The sequence below is a fragment of the Orbicella franksi genome, chromosome 9, assembly GCF_964199315.1.
Source record: "Orbicella franksi chromosome 9, jaOrbFran1.1, whole genome shotgun sequence".
Classification (NCBI taxonomy): Eukaryota; Metazoa; Cnidaria; class Anthozoa; order Scleractinia; family Merulinidae; genus Orbicella; species Orbicella franksi.
In genome coordinates, this window is record NC_138153.1 from 27,398,753 (window position 1) to 27,421,232 (window position 22,480).

At 39.7% G+C, this 22,480-nt stretch overlaps 2 protein-coding genes across 2 annotated transcripts; one reads left to right on the forward strand and one right to left on the reverse strand.

The window, feature by feature from the left end:
* The first annotated feature begins 613 nt into the window (after positions 1–613).
* LOC145498293 (uncharacterized) lies at positions 614–20,681 on the forward strand. The gene is made up of 13 exons (XM_081478196.1): positions 614–1,852; positions 2,185–2,380; positions 3,697–3,829; positions 4,475–4,596; positions 5,124–5,215; positions 11,954–12,105; positions 12,704–12,859; positions 13,846–13,987; positions 14,524–16,990; positions 17,557–17,642; positions 18,224–18,295; positions 19,322–19,394; positions 19,996–20,681. Exons 2-13 carry the CDS (start codon positions 2,237–2,239, stop codon positions 20,098–20,100), a joined length of 3,744 nt encoding a protein of 1,247 aa, XP_081334322.1. The 5' UTR covers positions 614–1,852; positions 2,185–2,236; the 3' UTR covers positions 20,101–20,681.
* LOC145498296 (uncharacterized) lies at positions 8,301–11,986 on the reverse strand. The gene has a single exon (XM_081478198.1). It carries the CDS (start codon positions 10,264–10,266, stop codon positions 9,466–9,468), a length of 801 nt encoding a protein of 266 aa, XP_081334324.1. The 5' UTR covers positions 10,267–11,986; the 3' UTR covers positions 8,301–9,465.
* Positions 20,682–22,480: the final 1,799 nt, after the last annotated feature.

Genomic DNA, 22,480 nt, shown 5'->3' on the forward strand with positions numbered 1-22,480 from the left:
CACGAAGGCGTTTGCCCGTTTACCAGCATCGTCAAAGACCAGATTGCCAAAGCAAGATCACTTGGAATCAAGTGTGTGTCCTTAGTAGACATCAACTTTGACAGTTTTTCTTTGGCAAAACTTTATCAACAACGAATATCACGTCTACATGTTGTTGTGAAAAAGATTCACAATTTTCCCGAGAAATCTGAGCTGCCAAAGTTCATACTTCCAGTGAAAATTAATTGACTTATTCTTTCTTTGCGGTTTCCGGGGTGGTAATAAAAAGTTTGCAGAGATCTGAGCAGCCTTTACTTTCTCGTCTCGCGGCTTCACCGCTCGATTTCGCGCTCGCGAAATGAGCCTGCTCGCAGGCTAAACTGTTTTTGCCAAGTTACTTCCGGAATTTTACAGCAAGTAAAAATTAGAAATTTTACACAAATAGAAATCGTCGTTTAAAGGGAGCATAAAAAATGGATTGAAAATCTTCTAGGAAGAGAGTAGAAAATTGCCACAACCAGCGTGATGCATCGCGCAATTCTGTCACGTAATACAAAACGCAATACAGGTAATTTTCTTCTCCCAGCTTTCTAGAACTACTAAGTGAACTATGATTAATGGATCAGGACCCGGGAGTTAAAAGAACTCGTACTTCTCGAGATTTTTCATGAACCTTGACGTGATTCAAACTAAAGGTTGAAGTTAGTATGCGACAGGTTTGTTGCAATTGGCGTTACCTATATGTCACGATCGCAAAATGGCCAAGTGAAATTTCCACTATTGTAGTGAAGAGAGCCCGACTTAGTTCATCAAGGATGTCAAATCCTCATAATTAAATCCTCTCTCAGAAAAATAAGCTTACCGAGATGGCAAAGGCGCAAGGAAAGGAAGGCCCGATGCGAAGACAATGCTGCAGCACTTCGTTTTTGTCAGCTTTTCAGGGGCACCCAACGGATCGTTTCGGTAAATTATCTGTTCGGAAGACCTTTAATCCCCTCTGATTTTCTTAAGAGAATTGTCACCTCGAACTTTCGTGATATGAGAAATTTAATGTCTGTTGTTTTCGAATTGTAAAAAATGTCGTTTTGGGTACCGAAAAAAGGTCAGCTATCATTTTCGGAAAGGCGATAAGACCTAAGGTTTTCGGGAAATGGACAAAAAAGCCCTAATAAATTCGAGAATACTCAAGTTCCTCTAGAATAACCGAACAGATAAATTTTTTTTAGCGCAACCTAAAATTAACCTACAGAGCTTTAAAAGTACTCCACATAGCCTAAAACAGCTTTTAAAAGCATTCGAGAGAAAACGGTCGTTGGGTGCCCCTGGCTTTTATGCAAGAAGCGTTCAAGGCCCAGCGAGACCACATACCGATCTACATGTTGATGCGAGAAGAACGCAAATCGTTATTAGCACATAACAACTCAAATATAAGATACACTGAAAATAGAATCTTTTAAATTCGCAATTACAATACTTGAAACTGAAATTGTTAGCATGCAGCCAGGGGCAAGCGGGTGTTTCTCCCGCGAAAAGTGATCAGTCCCTTCCTTTTGAGGATGATGTCTCCTTCAGAATCTTTTGATGAAATTCAGAAAACGAAATTCATCCTTAAAAACTGATTTAACATCACATTATTTCCATTTTAACTAACCTTTAAAGCTTAAAAGTTCTTCCCGCCAAGTCGCACTTCCCCGTGACGGCGCCATCTTCGATTTCGATACTGTGACGTCACTTCCTGTCTTCCACATGGGTCGTTTCGGTCGCGGAGTCTTCGTTGTGACATAAGACAGCAGCATAAGAAGAGACGAAATTGATGTCCTCGCACGGATTCGAAATGGCTTTTTTCCAGTTCTTACAAGCTCGTTGAAGCCAGGTTTGCATCTGTTGAAGTATTATTAAGGTCCTTAAACGTTAATTTAGCTGCAGAAGCGAAACTGTGCAGTTAACAGCTGGTGTCAACTTGTAGTTTGCCATGTGCTTTTCGTGAGCAACATTGTTTTGCTTGCCTCCTTGTATCTTCCGTCTTTAGACATGCTTTGCCGAATGATTTATTAGAGATTAGGAACTGTAGTTCACAGCGCAAGCTGCAGGGAAAAAGCCGGTAGAACGAATGTTAAATGGTTGGAAGCAAAATGCTTTCTCAGACTGCGCGAGCCATTGCTTGCAGCCGGAAAGGGTTTCTTGTGTTCGTTTTCTCAATCCTAGATGATGTATTGTCCATACTATTGAATGACCCAACCAAGTTTCTGCAACGAAAATGCCCATTCTTGATGATATTGTGGCTGGTGCTAAAGACAAAAGCAAACAGCAACTTCAGGAAGCTTTGCTGGAACTGTTGAAAGGGAATCCAGACATTTTGGATCCTGTCACGAAATCTACAACTAGGACACACAGTGAAGTTGTAAGTGTTTTCTTTAACCGGATGTATTCATCTTGCAGACGAATTATTTGTCAAGATGAATGTAAAATAATCTCAGACATATTATTCATTTTCAGGGAGATATTATACATCTTTTTGCATTGTTCAACTGTGTTCATTTATTTTTCCCAGACAATTATTATTTTTACCACAACTGCTGCTAATCTCGCAATCTGATTCACTCAGTTGCACCTCATGAGTCCAAAACATTTTGACCACTGTGATGACATGTATTGTTGTCAATAAGAGTACAGACCATGCTAAACCACATTCGATTTGTTAATTAACCCCTTGCGTGCCTGACCATTGTGTATGTTGTGTGGGTGTCTTGTAAAACCGTCATATGCCATAAGTTTTTTCACTTAAACTGTGGACATTTTTTTGAAGGTCATAAAAATGTCTCTGTTAGTGTGGGTAATTTCTGTAAGTACTATGGTTACTGTAATTTGATATCCATATGACATCACAGCAATAGGAAATTAGCAGTCCCCCAAGAAACTCCCTACGAATATGTCGGGTGCTGATAAAAGTTGTTTCCAGTATGCCGGCCGGGAGTTTGACTAAATCTCCAAAAATTTTGATGTAGCCAGTACATCATAAACACCTGCAGGTAACTGAGGGACAAAAATCATGCAGACACTCCAGAGGTTAATGAGGGCTTAATGTGAAATCCTTCAGGCATGTGTTCTTCCTCTCTCTCTCTCTTTACATAAAGTATTTCTCTTCCTTTTTAAAACAAAACTCTTATTTCAAGGACTTGACACTGGATCAAGCTCTGACTCGGTACATGTATCTGTTTCTGTAATTTCCCACCAATAAGATACAGCAGTTGGATGTCCCAGCCAGGGGAGGGGTGGGGGAGAGGAGCTATGTATGTATGTTTCGAACCATTTCATGTGATAATATTTTGGGAAGTCCCCCCATCATCGTCTGAAACTCAGTGCAAGCTGTGCTGTTCATCATCATTATATGAGCCTCCATGTCACTGTTTCAATACCTCGTTACTGGAAGGAATTGCAGAAATTTTATACTAAGAAGTTTTTTGCCTTCCAAGATAAATAATCAAATAAATTTTCTGTCCTAAATTTACATTTTTCTTAACATTTTGGCTAATGATCGATATTGAGACGATGAAAGTCAGCAGACATGACTATGTAACAAGATGACCCTGCTAGTTTGTGGCATACATCTTCGTCTGATCATTTGAAAAATCTTCTAATGATGTAGATGAATTACGTACATAATATAACAAAAATGAGATATAATTTTTCATATTCTAGTGGAATACTGTCTTGTAGGCAACAAGAAGTGGAGATGAGGAAGAGAGACGTTCGCAGAGAAGCCCGTCATCAGATAATTCCTACCCTGAACTTGAGAATAGCCTCAATCAGCAGTCAAGAGCAAGTTACCAGTGGCAGTTGTCTGACAGTGGTTAGAATATTATTGATATTTTATTATGTTCATTACTTTACCATATAAATCGTGTGTAATACCCTTTATAGTGTAGATAAAGAATTGAATTGAATTGAAAACTAACAGATACAAACAGTAGTAAGTTGTACATGTAGTGGCCTACTGGAAAGGGCCCAACGATTAGCCCACTGGACTCTGGATCAAATGGTGCGAGTCCAAAGCCTGGCCTCAGTCACTGTGTTGTGTTCTTGGACAAGACACTTAACACTCACTGTGTGGTTCTGTGCATATGTACCCAGACATGCTGTAAGAACTGTCACAATAGACCAAGCAATATGTAATGGCTCAAAAACAATTCCTAAGCAAAGGCAAGATAATGGCTATTCCCTTGGTGTACCAATATTTGAGTATTGCTCACCACTCACAGTGCCTTTCTCCACATGTACATATGTGTAGGTATTAAATGGGAAATGGGTGCTGAAACGTGATATGTTGTGGTATGTTCTTACTTGTTTGTACCACTATCCTATCCTATCCCCCCCTCAGCATTACCCCTGGGGGTAATACCGAGGACAGGAGAAGACTGACATTTCAGGCTACCATCTTTGTGGAGGGTTTGCAACAAAAGATTCAGAGGGGGATAATTTTTTTATCAACCTTTAGATGATGGAATAGACTCTGCATGGACAACAGCCACAAAAAACATGTCACCTCGTGAACTTGCCAGATGGCGCAGAAAACTGTTCTCCATTTACGTTGGACATTTACCTCATGATATTACCAAGGTAAAAGGGTTTTTTTATTTAATATCAGATATACATTATGATCAGTCATAGACACTTTTCATAAATGGCTGCCAATTTTAAGTTCTCTTGTATGCATTTAAATGAACCTCACACACTGCGATTGAGAGTAAATATTCTTTTGAATTATGTACTCAAAAACGAGGTTAGTCTGGCTTATTGTAATACTTACTAAGGAATTTACAATTAGCAGCCATTTATGAAAAGGGCATATGCACTATAAAGATCCAGATGTCTATAGTCTGACAGTAATTTAAGTAAAATTACAATTCATCAATTACATGTGTAGTGTTTCTGGGTATATTTTGATTCTTAGTAACCATATTGCATAACTGCTGGTTTAAGAGCTTTGAAACCTAATTTCCCAACCAGCCACAATCCATTTTCAACACTTTTACACAAAGTGTTTTGTAATGATCCTGGTTACTCCTGTATTTTAAATAACCATTATGTTCAGCAAATTTCAATTGAAACATTGACCTTTGTGAGATTTGTATTTCTTTTCACAGAAAGAACTTGTGCAGCTGTTTTGTGAAGTTGGGAATGTACAAGATTGTCATTTACAACCTCGAGATGGAAGAGGAAGTGGCTATACTTATGGGTTAGTACATTTCACACGCACATGAATATATTTGATAATAGCTTGCATAGTGACATTTCACAAATGTATTTGCCAAAACCAAAGGCCAAGGGGGATAAAACAATTGATATAGAGACCTCGGTTATATTACTGCAGCACAAAAGCTCAATCCAACAATAGTTTTATATTTCTACAGATATAAAACTGTCGCAGTAGGCCAGAGTGTAGCCATCATATTAACTAATATGTTTATAATTTTCAGCTCCAGCCTACTTAAATACATATATGTTAAATATTTTGGAACAAAATGATTTAAATTCTATACAACGACTGCTATAGTGAGGCAGGGGAAGTGGTGTTTAACACTTCTGCATACATGTACTAAATAATGTAAACTATACAAATCATAATGACCTTAGATATGATGGCAATTAAGGTTACCGTATACCTTAAGAGGTGTCTCACATCCAGGCAATGTGGTGCGTCTGATTTAAACAGTAGATACAATGTACCTAAAGACCTCTATCAAATTAAAGCTTATAGAGCTGGCTATCAAACTATACCAAGAAGTTTGAACTAAAATGAGTTGTCCAATTTTTTACAACCTCTAAATGCGAGCTTCTGAATCACCTTTTGAAAGCTACAAGTCAAAGTGAATTTTGTTTCTCGCTTCCTTGATCTGCTCCTTAGTCTCCGAACCCAAAGCGCTAAAAAGTTAGTGGAGAGTTACAGAACATAATTTTTCAAAAATGTAGGATTAAAGCAATATGGAGTGAACATAGAATAATCACTGCTGGAGAAAGCATATTTCGAAATAATTAATTTGCAGGTCTACACATTTTTTGGTTTATATGTCCAACCAGCTATTGTACAAATTTGAGGGTAAATGAAAAAATTCCCATAATTTTGACTTGTGGCTTTCAAAAGGGACCCAAAAGATGATTCAGATGCTCAGATTTAATGTCACATGGAAAATTTGACAATTCTTTACAATTCAACATTTTTGGTATAGTGCGATAGCCTGCTCTATAGCATAAGCTTTAATTTGACATAGGGGTTTAGGTATCTGCAGCACAACATCGCTTCAATGGACTTGAGACACCTCTATAAAGGTGCTCTAAATGTGTACAGTAACCTTAACATATACATGTGTGTACACCTGTATTGTTAATTAACGTCTATAGATATGCCACAATTTGATGCCAGCTGTAAAATAGGCATATTCTCTCAGTCAATGAAAAAATCCACTGAATGCATAATAATCATTGTAAGTGGTGGTGTTACCGACCTACAGGTTGTGTAGCAACATCTGACATTTTGCCTTCTAGTGGAATCCACTGGTCATTGCAATATAACAACCGAGTCATTAAATGCATAACCTGATTCTACAGTGTACTATCCGAATGGTTGTTTATTTTCAATAAAATAATACTGTTGATTTTTAAGATATTATGTTGACCCTCAATAAAGTTTTATTTATTGTTACTCAAAAATGAAGACAAGAGGAGAAAAGGTAAATTACAATTGACAAAGAAAAAGAAAAGAAACAACAATATTCATTTATCTAGCCTCAGTCTATATAGTTATCCTCATTTTGTTGAAGGGATAAATAATATAAAAAAATTTGGAAAATCAGTGTACCTTTGAGCTTTTCTAAATTGCCATAATGCAGTTACACAGTGTAGACCTCCCTTAGGCAACCACTGAATGTGCCAAGCCTGGAGGATGGCTACTCGGCCACGATGCACAATATGTCATTTCACACTCTTCATCAACATTGCTTATTAAATATATGGCTTAAAATATTGGCAACTGTAGCCAAATCAAGCAGCCAGGAATAAACTAAGCTCATTAGCACTTGTTTTTGTTTGTTGTTGTTGTTGTCGTCATGTTTGGGTTAGGGATTGGATGGCCCAAAGGCAGAAGAATTGCTGATCACTGCACCTCATCACCATTATGGGCAATGTACAGCTGTAGCAATAGGTTGAAATATTATTATTGTGAGCGTCGCTAGAAAACTAGGCAAGGTTTTTCGTAGTTTTCAGTGCTGCATGCAACAATCTGAGGGATGGATACAATGTAATACATGAAGGTGAAAGATGCTTTTAAGGTCATTCCACTGAAATAGAACCTGAACTGAGATTTTAGTCAAACTTTGCTTCTTGACTTTTTATATTGTAGGGACTTAAATTTGGAAATAAAAATGAGGGGTCCCCATGTTTGTTTAGTACCAACAGCACCTTGTTTATACCATATAAATCCTTACAATAGCACCATGATTATAATCATGATTGCTTGCTAAATTCACATTTCCAACGATTGTTTCTTGCTCAACACTGAGAATTGGCCCATGTTTATTTTACACAGAGAAATTTATTACTCAATTCAACACAAGAAAAAATGATAGGTCACTGTACTCATTTTCGAGAAAATGATGATTTACCTTTATGGCAAGGTCCAGCCTCAAAGAAAAAGCAGCCATTTTTTAATGCATGTGCACTAATCACACATGAAATTATGCGCAGTAGGGATGCGCAGTGCAGTACTGGGGAATGACCTTATTAGGTCTGTGCTAAAAGCACAGGGGTCTACATTTCCTGTCTTATTATTTTTTTTTTATGCCTAAGTGCATGCAAAATATAGCACTCAAAACTGAATTTTAACTACTTTTTGACTAGTTGGTTTTTGTTGGTCTCGAACCCCATTTGTATCTGAACAGATGTACTTGATTCATTATTACCAAAAACTTGCATTGCTTCTCTGCCTTTGAGGGTTAATTGGGACATTGGAAGACTGGAACAATTTGCTTCAAGGATAAAACCTGACAACTCACATGGTGAAGCTGTAGGTTGAGTAAACAGACATGTTGCTCTACCTCGAGTTTTGGCATGAAACAGCGTTTGTTTACCAGGACTTTGATACGGCTTGATGCACTTCAAATTAATGTACTTTGAATGAACTTGTTTGAGGAACATAATATTAGACTGTTTCTGAGAAGGGTTAGAAAACGGCAAAATTCTGAAGCAACAGAGAAATCGTCAGCTGCCAAGCTCCAACAACAACGCCACAAGTGATGGAACGACTCCTCATAAACACATCAAGCAGATTAAAAGGATCATTCTTTAATTAGTTACATTCACTAACATGTAACAGCTATTGCTCAAATAAAAATTACTAAAATATTCCTGGCACCCTTAAGATTACTGAGGGCCCTCTCTATTGTCAAGTCACTTCCTGGACATGTTTGCATCAAATTTCCTTGAAATATGGCTAACCTCCGTAATTTTAAATGAACAAATTCATCTTGGCCAAAGAAATCCAAAGAAAAGCGACATTATTCCACATCAAGCATTCATTATGAATGTTTCTTAGTGGGAATTCAGATTTACATGATTTTAAAGGGCTACTTTCTCAAGGATGTGTTCAATCACAATCAAACAAAATGGTAAGTTGTAAATAAAAGACATCAATGTACAGTTGCGCTAACGAAATTAATATTTCAGCAGATTGTTAAAAAAATCATCAATTGCAATATATTATTGAAGAAATGACTCCAAAATGTAATGCTATGTACAAAACAAAATACTGTAGTAATTTAAGGGGTGATGAGTGGGAAAATTCGAGAGTCATGGCGATCTTGTTTGATGATTTGCGACTGAGAGTCTTGAACAGTTTAGACTTGGAGATAAATGCAACACAGCGATACAAAACTTGGTGACTCATCATAATGGCGTCTGAGATTTTAAGATTGGTCAAGAATTTTCCAAGATTATGCCATTTGGATCCATTCACCACCCCTAATATTAGGAGCAAATATTTTATTATCTACAGCCTGTCAAAATTATAGCCCCTAAAGGTTTGTTAACGCAAGGTTTATTCTCTTAAGAGAATTCAGCTATCAATGTAAATTTCCTGGGTTGATTGTATCATCAATTCTCATAACCTGCCTCATTAAGATTGTTAAAAAAAGGTTTCAGAGATGCTACTGAATTTATGTAAAATAAATTAGTTGAAACTAACAGGAAAGTGAAATTACCTTGACATTGAATCGTGTGATATCCAATACAAAATATATTAAAAGATTAGTTGTTCTGTGATCAAAAACGGAGAACAAATGATATTAATTGCACTTTTAAAATGCTGTCATCGTTTAATCAATTTCATGCCTGTCCATACCCGTACCTTAAAATTTATACCCCTCCAATTTTCTGTTTGTTGCACTAGATCAGTGATCATAAGCTTACGTTCAAAACACCAGCACTGCGTTTGGTCTAAAACATGGTACTCTTGTTAAGGGAGCCCTTGGCCATTCGCTTTGGTCGCCTCAGATATTCATCTATTGCTCTTATACAGTGCTTCCAAGTGGTGATCTTGTCATCGGACGCGATCGCGTACACATCAAAGACGGTCTCCTTTACGAAGCGAAGTCGGTCGGGATCAACAGCTTCCTTGCCTCGCGTCCCCGTGCAATTTTTGTTGTCCAGTTCAGCTTGCGTGAAAATGTGCCTCAGAAGCTGCACTGCGAAGTTGCCAATAGAGCAGCTCTTGCATTTAATCTGGGTGAGCTCCTCTTGAGAGATATACTGGATACCTCGAGCGGCCGGCGGTGCAACATCATTCTCGTTGTCTGAGCCGGGCGAAGACGCTCCGCTCGAAGGAAGTGGCTTCAGGTTGGCCACCATCGACGGCGTGGTGGAATTCAACGGCGCTTGAGGCCGTGTCGGCGTATTGATGGGAGTTGTGTTTTCCACGCGCGGGGAAGGTGAAACGGAAGGTGGCTGCCCGGCTGGAACTTGTGTGGTGGCGGCTGGTGGTGGCTGATCTCCTCGCGAGTGTTCGCTGCTGCCATGAACCGAAGGGGGAGGAATGACCGCCACAGTAGTAGGTGGGGTGTTCTGTATCGGAAGAGTGCCTTGAAGCGCCGGGAAGAATGTAAATAATTGCTCCATGCCTCGCATGATCTTGTTTTGGTTGTGGAGGATGGTCGCTTGATTCACCATTATGGCGCGTTGGTTTTCCAAGATGGCGGAGAAGCGATCATGATTCATCGATTCATTCGGTTCCATGGCCATACTCTCGTCTCCGTCTCTTGTTTAAGTTGTCCGGTCAATTATTTCTGGCTTTGAATTGGCGTAAAGAAATCCTTCCGCCGCGTTAAAGTATTTAAAGTTCACAAGCGAGTGCGAGTAAAATGGCCTCCACGAAAGCGAATCGCGAGTAAACCCGCGTGACTCGATGCTGAGGTACCGCGCGTCTCACGTGGTATCGCGCAAACGAGGGTGGAATATGACATCACGCTTTACAGCGAAAGTCCGAGAAAATAGTTTAAATTTAAAAGTAGAAACTGAAAGCAACGAGGCATTTAAACTAAAAATAATTAGTTTAAAGCAGATTTTCGATTTTGTTTAAGGTATCATGGAAGGTGGATTTTTACGAAAAATGCGAAAAATCTTTTTTTGCTGTTCAAATTGAGAAGACTGAGATAAATATTTTGCAAAAAGAATGGAGAAAAGCTTTTTTACTTTTTAAGATAAAGAGAAAAACTATTTTATGAATCTCATTAACCTCTAATTAAAATTCACTGCCATTTGTCACATGTAATGCGAATTGCGGTGTGATATTTCATCTCAAACTACACAAAATCAAAAGAAATGAAAAACTTTCTCATACTTGACCATACTTCAGTTAGGACTAACTTGTAATCCTGGATTAGCCTTAACCTGCCTTCAAACAACCCGGCCCTGATTGATGCTCTTTAGGCCCTGTTTACAAGGAGGTAGATTAACCCTCTTGCTAGGGTTAGGGTTACCCTATCAAGAGGCTTAGCACTCCCTCAGTTCTGTTTTTTTTCTTGTGGACGTGTTTACAAGGCAGGCAGGGTTACCCTGGCACTTGTCTAGAATAACCCTAGCTAAGAACAAGGATTACCCTAGCACCAGAGTAACCTACCTGCTTTGTAAACGCCTGCCTGGGAAATGTTATTTGTGCTCCAAGAAACAAAACATGATAAAAAATACTGGCAAATTAGTCAAACCAATTGTGACTTAAGAAACTTCATACCACAGTTTTTTTTAGTTTTGCTCTGGTTAGAAATTTGTTTTCGAGAAATGGCTCTTTGCAATTAAATTTTTGAGATAATATCTGTTGCCACTGTCGCTAAATTATTCCATATCAGAATTTTTTATAGTTTTGCCATTGAAATCATCCAAAACTAAAGCAAATCACTGTCTGGGATTTTAAGTTAAATTAGAAATTGAAATGACAGCAGTTGAACTGATGAACTACACAATTCAAGTGAAAAGAGGTATTGGCAATAAATTCATAATCGGCTGTGTGTTTTATTTACCAGATTAACTAAAACGTTAGCGGCAAGAGTTGTCCCTGAGGTATTAGGATAACCCTACCCTCCTGCTAGGGTAACCCTTGCACTATGGTTACCCTACCTGTTTGTAAACAGGGCCTTAGAAACAAAACTTTCTATACTTGGTCTAGTTTTCCTTCGTTTCAAATCTCTTATGGGAGTAAATACTTGACATAGGAAATTTAGAGAATTTGCAATTTTACTCAGAAAGCCCTGAGGCAAGCTACAATTGTAATATATCAAACATCAGCCATTGAGGACTATTGGCAATGATGAATAACTTCATGTATGTTGTCTAAAGTGTATTCTTGGCTTGCCAAGAATCCAAGATATGTGTAGGTATGTATTTAAAAGACCACTTTAAATTATTCGTAACACACAGTTTTTTTCGTTGTCAGTTTTATTAGATTTTGCACACTTGACGAATGCCGTGATGCCGTTGCGATGCTCCATGGTCGTCTCCTTGGCAACAGGACCATAACAGTGGAGTATGCCTGCGAAACCAAAGACAGATTAGGCACTGAAGATCCAGATGATTTACCTGTGGACAGTATGTAGTTTCATTTATTAGAGTAAAAAGTTATTTGCATGACAAATAGTGCAATTTTCATGGCATTGAAAACCATCAACAATCTTGTTCTTTAATAATATTTATAATTAATATTTATCAAATATTGCCAGGAAATATCCCAATTTCCCAGGCATGTCTTCTTTAAAGCAAATACACTGCAAAAACCCACATCTAACCTTTTTTATTCTTATTTACTGCCATCTATCTGTAGCCATGGTATTCATCAATTTTCTTTCAATTTTGTAATGACAAATCCTAAGATCAAAAACCTTTTAGTTTGTCTTTATGCTTCATTGCACTTTACCTATTTTCTTTTTTTTATGTTTTGTTTGGTAATAAAACTGAATGAATTAAAGACTAGATCCTTTGCTTAAAGGGTTTAGTTTCTTCAAAAGTACAGAATAATACTATGAGGGATGGTTTTTATTTTTTACTTTTTAACCATATGTTAATCATGCCTATGAAATGTGCACTATACAAAATTATAGCAATTACTATTAATAATTATTCTTAGTTCTAGTACTGTTGTGAATGTTTCACCTATTTTAAAAAAATAATTGGATTACTCCTTTTGCAGAGAAAGACAGGCTTTTAAGAAATGACAACCCAAAGGTTGAACATCCTAGCGCCATGTCTGAAACTGAATCTCACGAAAAAATGGTTCTGTGGAAATTGCGCTGTTCTGCCACGAGACAGAAGTCATCTAATAAAGGAGTTATAATAAATGGACAAGGTAAAGAGAATGAAGATGTTGAAAAGTTCTGTGTTCCCTTTTGCACTTATACCTATTTTAAAATGCTTGCTTGATTGTTACAGGTTATTGTAGACAATATTCAAAACAGGTTTCTCAAACTTCCAAGAGAAATGTGTGTTGTAAATTGCTTCAAGAAATTGAGAGTTCAAGACATCAGCAGTAACATTACAATTATGGAATAAATACAAGGAAACAACTAATGACTGGAGTTATCCTCAGGGCACGAAAAACCCCAGGTCTGATTGCCCGGGGCAAGTAAATTTTGCTCTTGGGCAAGTGAAAATGGAAGTTTTGTGGTCTGGTGAGCAAGTGAAATTAGCCTCAGTAATCTTGTTAGTGATAATTTCTAATCAAAAACAGTTTCATAAGTGGGGGCAACTGAAAACTGAAATCGAAACCTGGATTTCAATTTTTTTTTGTCCTGATCCTGAGATTTGAGAAATCTAGAGTTGCTAATTGGTTATTTGTAGCAGTGACTACAGTGTGTCACGCAGATGCTCTGTGGGATTGTCACACACTCTTTCCTCTTCCATGAATTTCCGTTGGGGAAGAGTGCATGACAAACCATAAGAGCATCTGCATCAGAGGTTAGGTCACTGTCAGCACTGGGCAGGGTTGTGCCACTGCTGTTGAAGTAGCCAGGGGTTTCATTACGGGCCAGACACCGGGCAAATTGACTAGGTGTGAGGATGATTCTACCTGCCTGGTTTGACCATCTAGAGGAAAGGTTTTCTGAGTCATTATGAAGTTCAGTTCAAAAATATTTTGCGTGCCTGTGAAAGCTATTTGCCTTCCTGCTGAAAACATTAATGAAACCCATGAGTAGCATAATGTAAAATCTGGTGCATGCACTTTCACTTTTGTTATCATGAGCTTGAACTAGTGTTTGTTGCCAAGGTGCTGCAAGCAGTCAATGCGATACGCATTGAAATAATTATGGTAGTGATTTTAATTTTATTCTGCAGAAGCCAATAAAGAAGAGGTTCTGATGAATGCCCTTCAGGAAATAGTTAAGAAAGTAGCTAGTCTGCCTGCTGACACTTTTGCCACGCCCTCTGCATCAGAAGCTTCTCCATGTTCACCTTGGATTCTAAATGAGATAAATGGGTATGTTAACTCAAATATGCAATACACACATTAAGGTAGCTTGATTAATGAAAGAGTCAGAAAAGTCAGTAAATTTCTCTTTTTTTCTCTCTTGCTGTAGTGATTATCACTGTAGTTTTATGCACTGTACTGTTGCAAACTTTTTGCTCAGTTTTGCTGAATTTTACTGATCAAAATCACAGTGGTCAATCTAGAGGAGGGCTCAGGGTGAAAGGACCTCTTCTAAGTGATTGAAAGTTCCAGTACTATGAGAGCCCTTGAGAAATTTGGGCCTCCACGTAATAAGTCTGGATTTACCATGCATTGTAACCTTGACAAGGCGTTTAGTTCACAGTCTAACCCTAGCTAGGGTCATTGTTTTGGCAACTTTTCAGTACTTCCAAGTGCTTGCGCTAATCTTTGTAAGTAACCTTAAGAGTGTTTTTATGAAGATTTGCCATAAACATCACTTGTTCTCCAGCTGTTAAAGGATGATTTTCACTGGTAACAGAGTAACTTGTCAGTAACATGGTGTTGTTTGCTTTTTTTATGTACAGCAGTAAAAATGGTGTAGCTGTACAACAGTCACACATCCCAGGGAGCCCTGACATGCATATGAAGGAGGAGGCAGTGAAATGCAATGGGACGCAGGAATGTAACATGCCACAAGAGATGAATATCAAGCATACTCTTGATAAGGAATCAACAAACATTCAGGAAGAAGGCACTAGACGTCCACAAACATTACCAATGATCAGGGAAAGGCAGGCACAGTCTCCAGAGGAAAATGTAACCAATTCATTCTCAACTCCAGACAGCCAAAATATCAGGAACAGCCCATTTCAAGCTCGTCTATTACCAAACAGCCCTGGAGTAACATCTTCCCCTGGACGTTATGTGTCTGCAAACAACAATAGAGTGACACCCTCAAGTAGAAGGGATTTCTCTCCAAGCAGTCATGGTGTGAACCCTTCCCCAGGAGGTAGTGTATCCCCAGGTAGCCTTGATGTTTCAACCTCTCCAGGAAGGCATGTGTCTCCCATTAGTCCTGATGTGACACCCTCCCCAGGAAAGCATGTATCTCCAACCAGCCCTGATGTGACAGCCTCTTCAGGAAGAAATTTTTCTCCAAGTAGCCCTGACATCACACCACCTTCAGGAAGGTATTTGTCTCCAAGTAGTTCTGAATTGACACCTTCTCCACGACAAGACGATAGTTCATACAGTGAGGTGGAAACTAATGCTAGTGACTCTGTTAGTGTTGGTTCACTGTCACCTGAAAGACCACTGAGACAACATTGTAAGTTTTGTCATGGACAGAGCCCGACAAGAGGACATGTTTCGGAATCAAGCCTGTCAGAGAGCATAAGTTCTTCGCCCTCTCATCCTTTGAGTTCTTCTTGTGCGTTTTGCTCTGAAGATGTAGATTCATGTGGTAAAGCAGGTAGTAGTGCTGCAATGGCTGAACAAAATCTTCAGCATGGCAACATGTCTTTATTAGAAACTCCCGCGATGAAAGATGGGGTGTGTGGTAGACCACCGAAAGACTTGTCAGGAATGGGACTGTGTTCCTTTGATTCCAATGTTCTTAATGGCAATGAAGTGCAGTATCCATCAAGATCTGTCCAACAAAGAGAAGCATCCCTGTCAGGCTACTTACCCCCACCGGATCAGATCATCAATCAAGCAGGTGCTGGAGGAAACGCCCTTGTGGGAGTGGAAGTACAAGACTCTAGAAGCTCGGCTACAAATAATACAACAGCATTGTCTTCCAGTCAGTGGAATTCTCCAAGGGAGCAGTCAGCCTTTGCTCAAGGTAGTGTATCACCACTTCAGCAGCAAACACATGTTGTGCATGGTTCTCATGTCACGAAGAAGGAGAATACAGAGTTGGTACCCTCAGCTGCAAGACTGTCACCTGTTACAAGGCATCATCAGCAAGTACGTCCTCTTCAGAATGAAGAGGACAACAGTATCGCAGGTCCTGCTCTACCTGTACCACCTCCTGTTGTATCTGTTGCACCCTCTCCATCAAATGCAATAGGACCCCTTATGCAAAAGCCGTTGAGAAGCCCTCCAGCTCCTAAGCCACTTTTATCACCTCCAGCAATAGGACCTGGTATGCAACAGCCATTATTGGGTAACTCCCCTTACTGGCCAGGGCAGCACCAACATGTTCCACCATTACTGTCAAACTTGCTTGCGTCCAGGTTCCAGCAGCCTGGCTTTCCAAGGCAGCAGTTTGGTAATGGACCATTTGTACCCCCTGGTGTCTTCAACCCAGCCATGTTTCAAGGATGGGACCCAAATGCATTTACACAACAGCAGCTCCTGGCATCAAGGTTACCATTTGGCTTGCCTTTCCAACCTGTGCAAAACCCAGTTCCACGGTACCGACCTCCAGCTGGAGGGCGTGGCGTAGGTGCTGCTGGAAGGGGACGGTCTATGGCACCAAGATTTCACAAACCTGGCATCGTGAATATTAAAACTTGTGGTGACTTGGAGAAAATGAATACTGGGAGGTCTTCAACTTTGCCTCCAGAGCAGACTTGGTCTGTTCACAGCTCTACAGGGATACACAAAGACACAGTAGGGAAAAACATATCTACAGGCAGTGATACAGCAACAAGTAATGCAAGTCCTTCTCCAGTTAATCTTTCACCTGAAAACACTGATGTTGAATCAAGAAGCAGAGAAGTGGCAAGAGTCAAGAACACTTCAGTTGGTAGTTGTGCGAAAAGTTGTATGAAGCCATCTTGGAGTGCGAGTTCAGCAAGTGATTTATCTCCAACGAACATCTCTGACACGATGCCAGACGAACCAAGAGAAGAGACTAGATGCCAAAGCTCTCTACCCGGTCAGGGACCGGGCAAATATGAGTCAGTCAGTGAGGAACATCAACTTCGTACTTTATCTCCAACCTCCTCCCTGCCAAAACAGGAAGGTGATTGGGAGAGTCCTGGGACCAAGAAAATATCACCCAGCAAAATGAGCCCAAGTGAACTGCTTCTGAAGGAACAAAAGGTAACTGTCTGACCATCTTTTCAAGGAAGCTGCTTATAATTAGTTCTTCGCTACCAAGGCACCATTACCTGGCAATGGCCCTCTGCAATTCAACACTAAAATGTCACATGATCAATTTTAGCCAATCAGAATCACAGGAATTGACTGGTAGACGGTAAGGGGTGGACTATTTGACTTTTGAGGGTGGATGGGGGAGTGGGGGTGGTTCATGCACTAGGACATTTTTTTCTCCAGACATGCATATGCATGATACAGGTATGCTTGCGAGATTTTTTTTTTTTTTCAAAATTACCCACCCCCACCCTCCAAAGATAAAATTGTCCATCCCTAAAACTATAGATTTTCCAGCCCATATCACTGATTTGCGATAAACCAAAATTAGTTTGTACTCAAGCTTCCCTGGTTGGCAAACAGTTGCCCTTGGGAGAAGAAGAAGTTAGCAATACTTTGTAGGATTCTATGAGAACGTTGTGCGTGTGTTAGCTGAGCGCTTAGTTGTTTTTTGTGGTGAAATTTTAATCCTTTCAGCCCATATACTAAGAAACTTTTTACCTTGGCTATTTTAGAGCGAGTTAAAGAGAATTATTCAGGACAACGAAATGTTACGCCAAAGCATAGATTGGAGAAGATCAGCAGGAGACACTGACAACAGGTATCCAGAAATGATGAATATGGAATACGTGGCCGTTTTGCTTTGAATAACTGGATGTACTATCACTTCAGTTCCTTAAGATATGATTTCTGTCTCTGTTTGTTTGGTTGTTTCTTCGTGATTCTTTACTTTGTGTCTCTTTATTCTTTCTTGCTCGCTTCCTTTTGATGTCACGTTTGCCTGTATTTCACTAATTTGATGTGAATCAGTGGGAGGTGCAGTAGCCTCATGCGCTCGCCCCTAGATCGAGCGGTCCGGGTTTGAACCCTGGCCAGGGACACTGTGTTGTGTTCTTGGGCAAGACGCTTTACTCTCAGTGCCTCTCTCCACCCAGGTGTATAAATGGGCACCAGCGAATTTAATTGTCGGGGGGGTAATCCTGCGAAGGACTAGCATCTTATCCAGGGGGGAGTAGAAATACTCCTAGTCGCTTCATGCTACAGAAACTGGGATAAGCTCTAGCCTGACAGGCCACTTGGCTCGTATGCAGACTTTAACTCTCCTGCATTTCCCTGATTTGATGTGAATCTCACTTCTTTCTATTTTCGTAATCACTCCGTGTTTGTTTCATCCTTTATCAGGGGAGCTCTCAAATCACAGATCCACTTAAAAGAAGTGCAGCTACAGAAAGAGAAAGAAATCGTGTTAGCAAGGTGTGATACAAATTAGTTTTGTCAGTGATGATTCATTACTTTGTCCCCTGTTTTTCCTCTTAGGCCTAGTTCACTCTGGCGAGATAACGACACGAACATGACAACATACGTAAGATGTTATATCGTTATGTTTGCATAATAGCAACATAACAGCATGAACATAACAACATGAAGAAAAACACTGATCTTTTCCTTTTGTCTTTATGTTTGTGATCACATTTATGTTGTTTGGTCGTTATGTCGTTATGTCGCCAGTGTGAACTGGGCGTCACTGCTTCGGCCAGCATCTTCAAAAAGTGATGACGGTGTCTAATTTCTCAGTACATTGCTGATTACAACTAAAAAACACCTTTATGCTCTTTTGTTGTGAAATGCGAAAAAAAGAAAAATCTTCACCAAGAGAAGAGTGTCTTGATGTAGTACCAGATTCTGAGCAATAACATGAAAAGAAATGTATGGCGGTTGGTTACGAGAGCTGATATTGTAAGGTTGTTAGAACAGGTCAACATACGGATTTGGCTAACGTGCGTACATCCTTGTTGTCACGCAATTCAGGTCATGTGATAATTCATTTGGCAGGTTACAATTGCTCTGTTTGTACTTACTCCCATGCAATCAGTTGAGGGTGACAAAACGCACAATAGACCAATTTCGATATGTTAAAATTCAGCCTAACACAATAGACCTTAGCACGAGGCTCTGGGGAATAAATCGCACAAACTCTGTAATCATTCCCCGGAGCCTCGTCCTGAGGTCTATTGTTTTAGGCTGAATTTTAATGTATCCAAATTGGTCTATTGTAACCTCCCAAGATCTGCATTGGGTGCCAACAAGGATGTGAACACGTTAGCAGAATCCGTGTACTTCTGTGTTCAGTTCTTGTTTCAGATTTTAGGTTTGTCAGTTTGTCACGATATGTGGTGTTCTATTTTGCGCCAGAGTTATTTTTACAGCGCTTCGTTGTGTGTACAATGTAGTTTGTATTAATACTATTTTATGTATTTTATGTTTTTCATGTTTGCGCAGGAAAGCTGAACAAGAACTTTTATACGAACGAGAAAAATTAGAAGCGGCGTTCGATCAGCAACTCAAGAAAGAGGTTGGTAGAACTTACGACTATCAAAACTTTTAATTTTTGCTTTCAGCTTCTACTTTCAAAACACTAATGGCTGACTAAAAATAGAGACAATTAACGGTGTAGTTTAGATCTGAACTAGCAACACAACTAACAAACAACTAGAAAACACAACTATAGACCACGAGTAGTCCCTCTTTCGCTTAGTCCGTCATGGGTGACGCGAAAGAAAACTGCGAGGAAAAAATGGCCGCGCGACCATTTTTTTCTCGCAGTTTTCTTCCGCATCACGCACGACGGACTAAGCGAAAGAGAGACTACTCGTAGTCTAACAATACAAGCAAACACAACTAGAAAAGACAACTAAAAAACACAACTGGAAAACACAACTAGAATACACAACTAAATAACACAACTAACAAACAGTAAAATTCGTTTACGTTTCCGGGACGTTCTTCTAGCAACCGATGGTATTTTAAATTTCGCTAAACGGTAGAGCAGTGCAGTGCTGAAACGTACATGTATGAAAAATATACCATTTATTGTAATAACCCCCCCGCCGACACCTCACCCGCATTAAGGTATAGGTAACCTCTAATCCGTTATCAACTTTGATTTTTAACAGCTTGAGACAGAACAGCGGATTGGAGAGACAGAGAACAAGATTTGTCTTGCAAAACTGGAGAACGAGCTTCTAGTACTGTATCAAAAGCTTTATGGAAGCAACTAACTAATATAAAGGGGTCTTCCGTTACTGCTGACAAAGAACTTTATCACCAACAAATAAAGCCGTCTGTTTTCATAGAGTGAAATAAATCTATGGAGATATATTTTAGTTCGCGCAAATTTAATGACGATATTAACATTTACTTATGTCGAGAAAGAGTTATCACTGCTTCATGTTATTACGTATTTAATACGGGCCGTCCTGTTTCCCTGTGATAGCATTTTTTTCATTAATGTAACGTTCTGACAGGTTTTTTGTTGGTTTTTCGATTTTCTCAGCCAAACATGGGGTCAACAACTGCACGAGCTGTTCATCGGCTTATCTTGCCTCGGTTATTCCACCTCCCAGAATAACTTGGCTCCTGATTGGTCACGTGACGCAGAAAATCAACAAAAAGAAGTCAAAAATTGTAAAGAAAACGTTGAGCCAGATAAAGTTGTCCCTTAAAGTTGGAGTACACTTTTCAACGAAAATATTACAGAATTTATTGTTCTTGTGGAAGTCTAACATTTGTTTGAAGTTAAAGATGTAAGACAAAGACATATCAAAGAAGTATTTTTTGGTTAATAAATATATTTTTGGGACCAATGTTTTCCTGGTACAGTGGATGTGAACACTTTGTAAGCTTCTGTAATGATCAGCGGACAATACCAAGGGACCAGATCCCGGTGAATGCAGTCAGGAAATTGACAAAATCTCACTTGCAACTATTGAAGAAAGACTGACCTTATGAATAGACTAAGATACATATTTTACACTAGATGTGGTTATCGGAAGGTATGAAATGATTTCCTAAATAATTATTTTCTAGTGGTTTGCACATGGGTCGCAGAATCAGCGCATTGACCCGTTTTCTACTCTCCTCCGTCGCCCTTCACATTTTCACACTTTTTCCAGATCCTTTTCGGATTGCCATGTTTCTCCCGACGAACTCGAATGTGAACACTGTTTGAGCATTTGCCTCCCAGGCGTAAGGAATTATAAACGAAACAAATCACATTATTGGGGTTTGAGTGATAATGAAATAATTTAATTTGACTTATTCCCCTAAACCTTGGAAGGAGTCGGAGCCAAGTTAGATTTTCATCCGATCCTGAAGACGGTATGGTCATCCGCTGCTGTTTCGGCGTATTTTGCACAGTAGCAGTGATTCTTCTTCCACTTGCCCGTCGAGGTATGCAGCGTTCAACTCCCCCGTACTTCATCCACAAGCACGCACCCAGTATGTGTTCATTTTCTTCCTGCGTCATGACAGCCAATGCTGACGTCACGAGAAAGAGACACGAGAGTGGATTGAACCAGTAATGAACAAGCGGCGACTAGTCTCATGTTCGTTCTCTGGATAGAGGGCTGAGAAGAAGTGACAGAAAAAAACCTCAATTGTAAAATCTTGCGCCATTTTAATCCAGGCGTTTATTATACCTGGCGCTTAGCCCCTGATGCCCGTATACAGCTGATCCCGACTTGATAACAAAGGCACCTTGAGGCCTTGATCACACTTGTGCGCTTTGGAAACGATACATTTTCCTTACCAAATACTCTAACAAGCTATGCCACACTATCGTTTTCGCAGAGCTTTCCCCGTCACACTTAAACGATTGAATTCTGGCTGATAAGCCAAGAGAAACGGTGAACCGTCGGAAGCATCCATTTTCGTTAACCTAGACTGTGAGCAGGCTCTTAGCGGGAAAAGAAAGGAGGACAGAAAACAGCCTGCTCACAAAGCTATCGTTCAGCCCAGAACTCTGGAAAACTTTTGTATAAGGAAGGAGTCGGTCAGTTTGAGGAACAATTAGGGATAAATTGTACGCGATAACAGATCGCACTTTTTAATAAATTCTGACGAGTGCATGGCTACCGCCGCAGTGGACCCGGACCCCTGATTGTTTTGAGAGAAAGGCCGATTTCGCCGAGCAGAAGCCGAGTTTACGTTGATTGTTTATTCGTGTTTTTATTTACTGCTGCTTCTTATTAAGTAGCAGTTTATTTGTCTGAAACCTAGCTGGAAGTTTTATCTAGGATATGCTCGCTTTCATTACAATGTCCTGATACTCTGATAACCTTGCTGGGATGCGACTGATACAATTTTCAAAGATGAACTGACCCGCTTAAAACCAGTCAAAAGCGAGTATTTACGGTTGCAGTATTATTATCAATGAAAGCGATCAGTATTTTCGATCGTTTCGGTGTGGACGGAAGGCGAAAACGCTTCAAAAACTTGAACAAAAACGAAATCCCATGGATAAATGTGGACGGGGCCTTAGCAAATTCCCAGCTCTCACAATTTGGTTTGTTTACTTTTGATGTTTCTGTTCTTTGTTGATGTCTTACTGCCAGGGGCTACAATAGGAATGCCACGTCATGCATTTGAGCGCTTTCTGAC

What these genes read in the sequence shown, in the direction of transcription:
- LOC145498293 (XM_081478196.1), top strand. Translation starts at nt 2,237, where the DNA reads ATGCCCATTCTTGATGATATTGTGGCTGGTGCTAAAGACAAAAGCAAA. An exon ending in CTAGGACACACAGTGAAGTT is followed by an intron (nt 2,381 to 3,696) that starts GTAAGTGTTTTC and finishes ACTGTCTTGTAG; the next exon opens with GCAACAAGAAGTGGAGATGA. An exon ending in ATTCTAAATGAGATAAATGG is followed by an intron (nt 13,988 to 14,523) that starts GTATGTTAACTC and finishes TTTTATGTACAG; the next exon opens with CAGTAAAAATGGTGTAGCTG.
- LOC145498296 (XM_081478198.1), bottom strand. Translation starts at nt 10,266, where the DNA reads ATGGCCATGGAACCGAATGAATCGATGAATCATGATCGCTTCTCCGCC.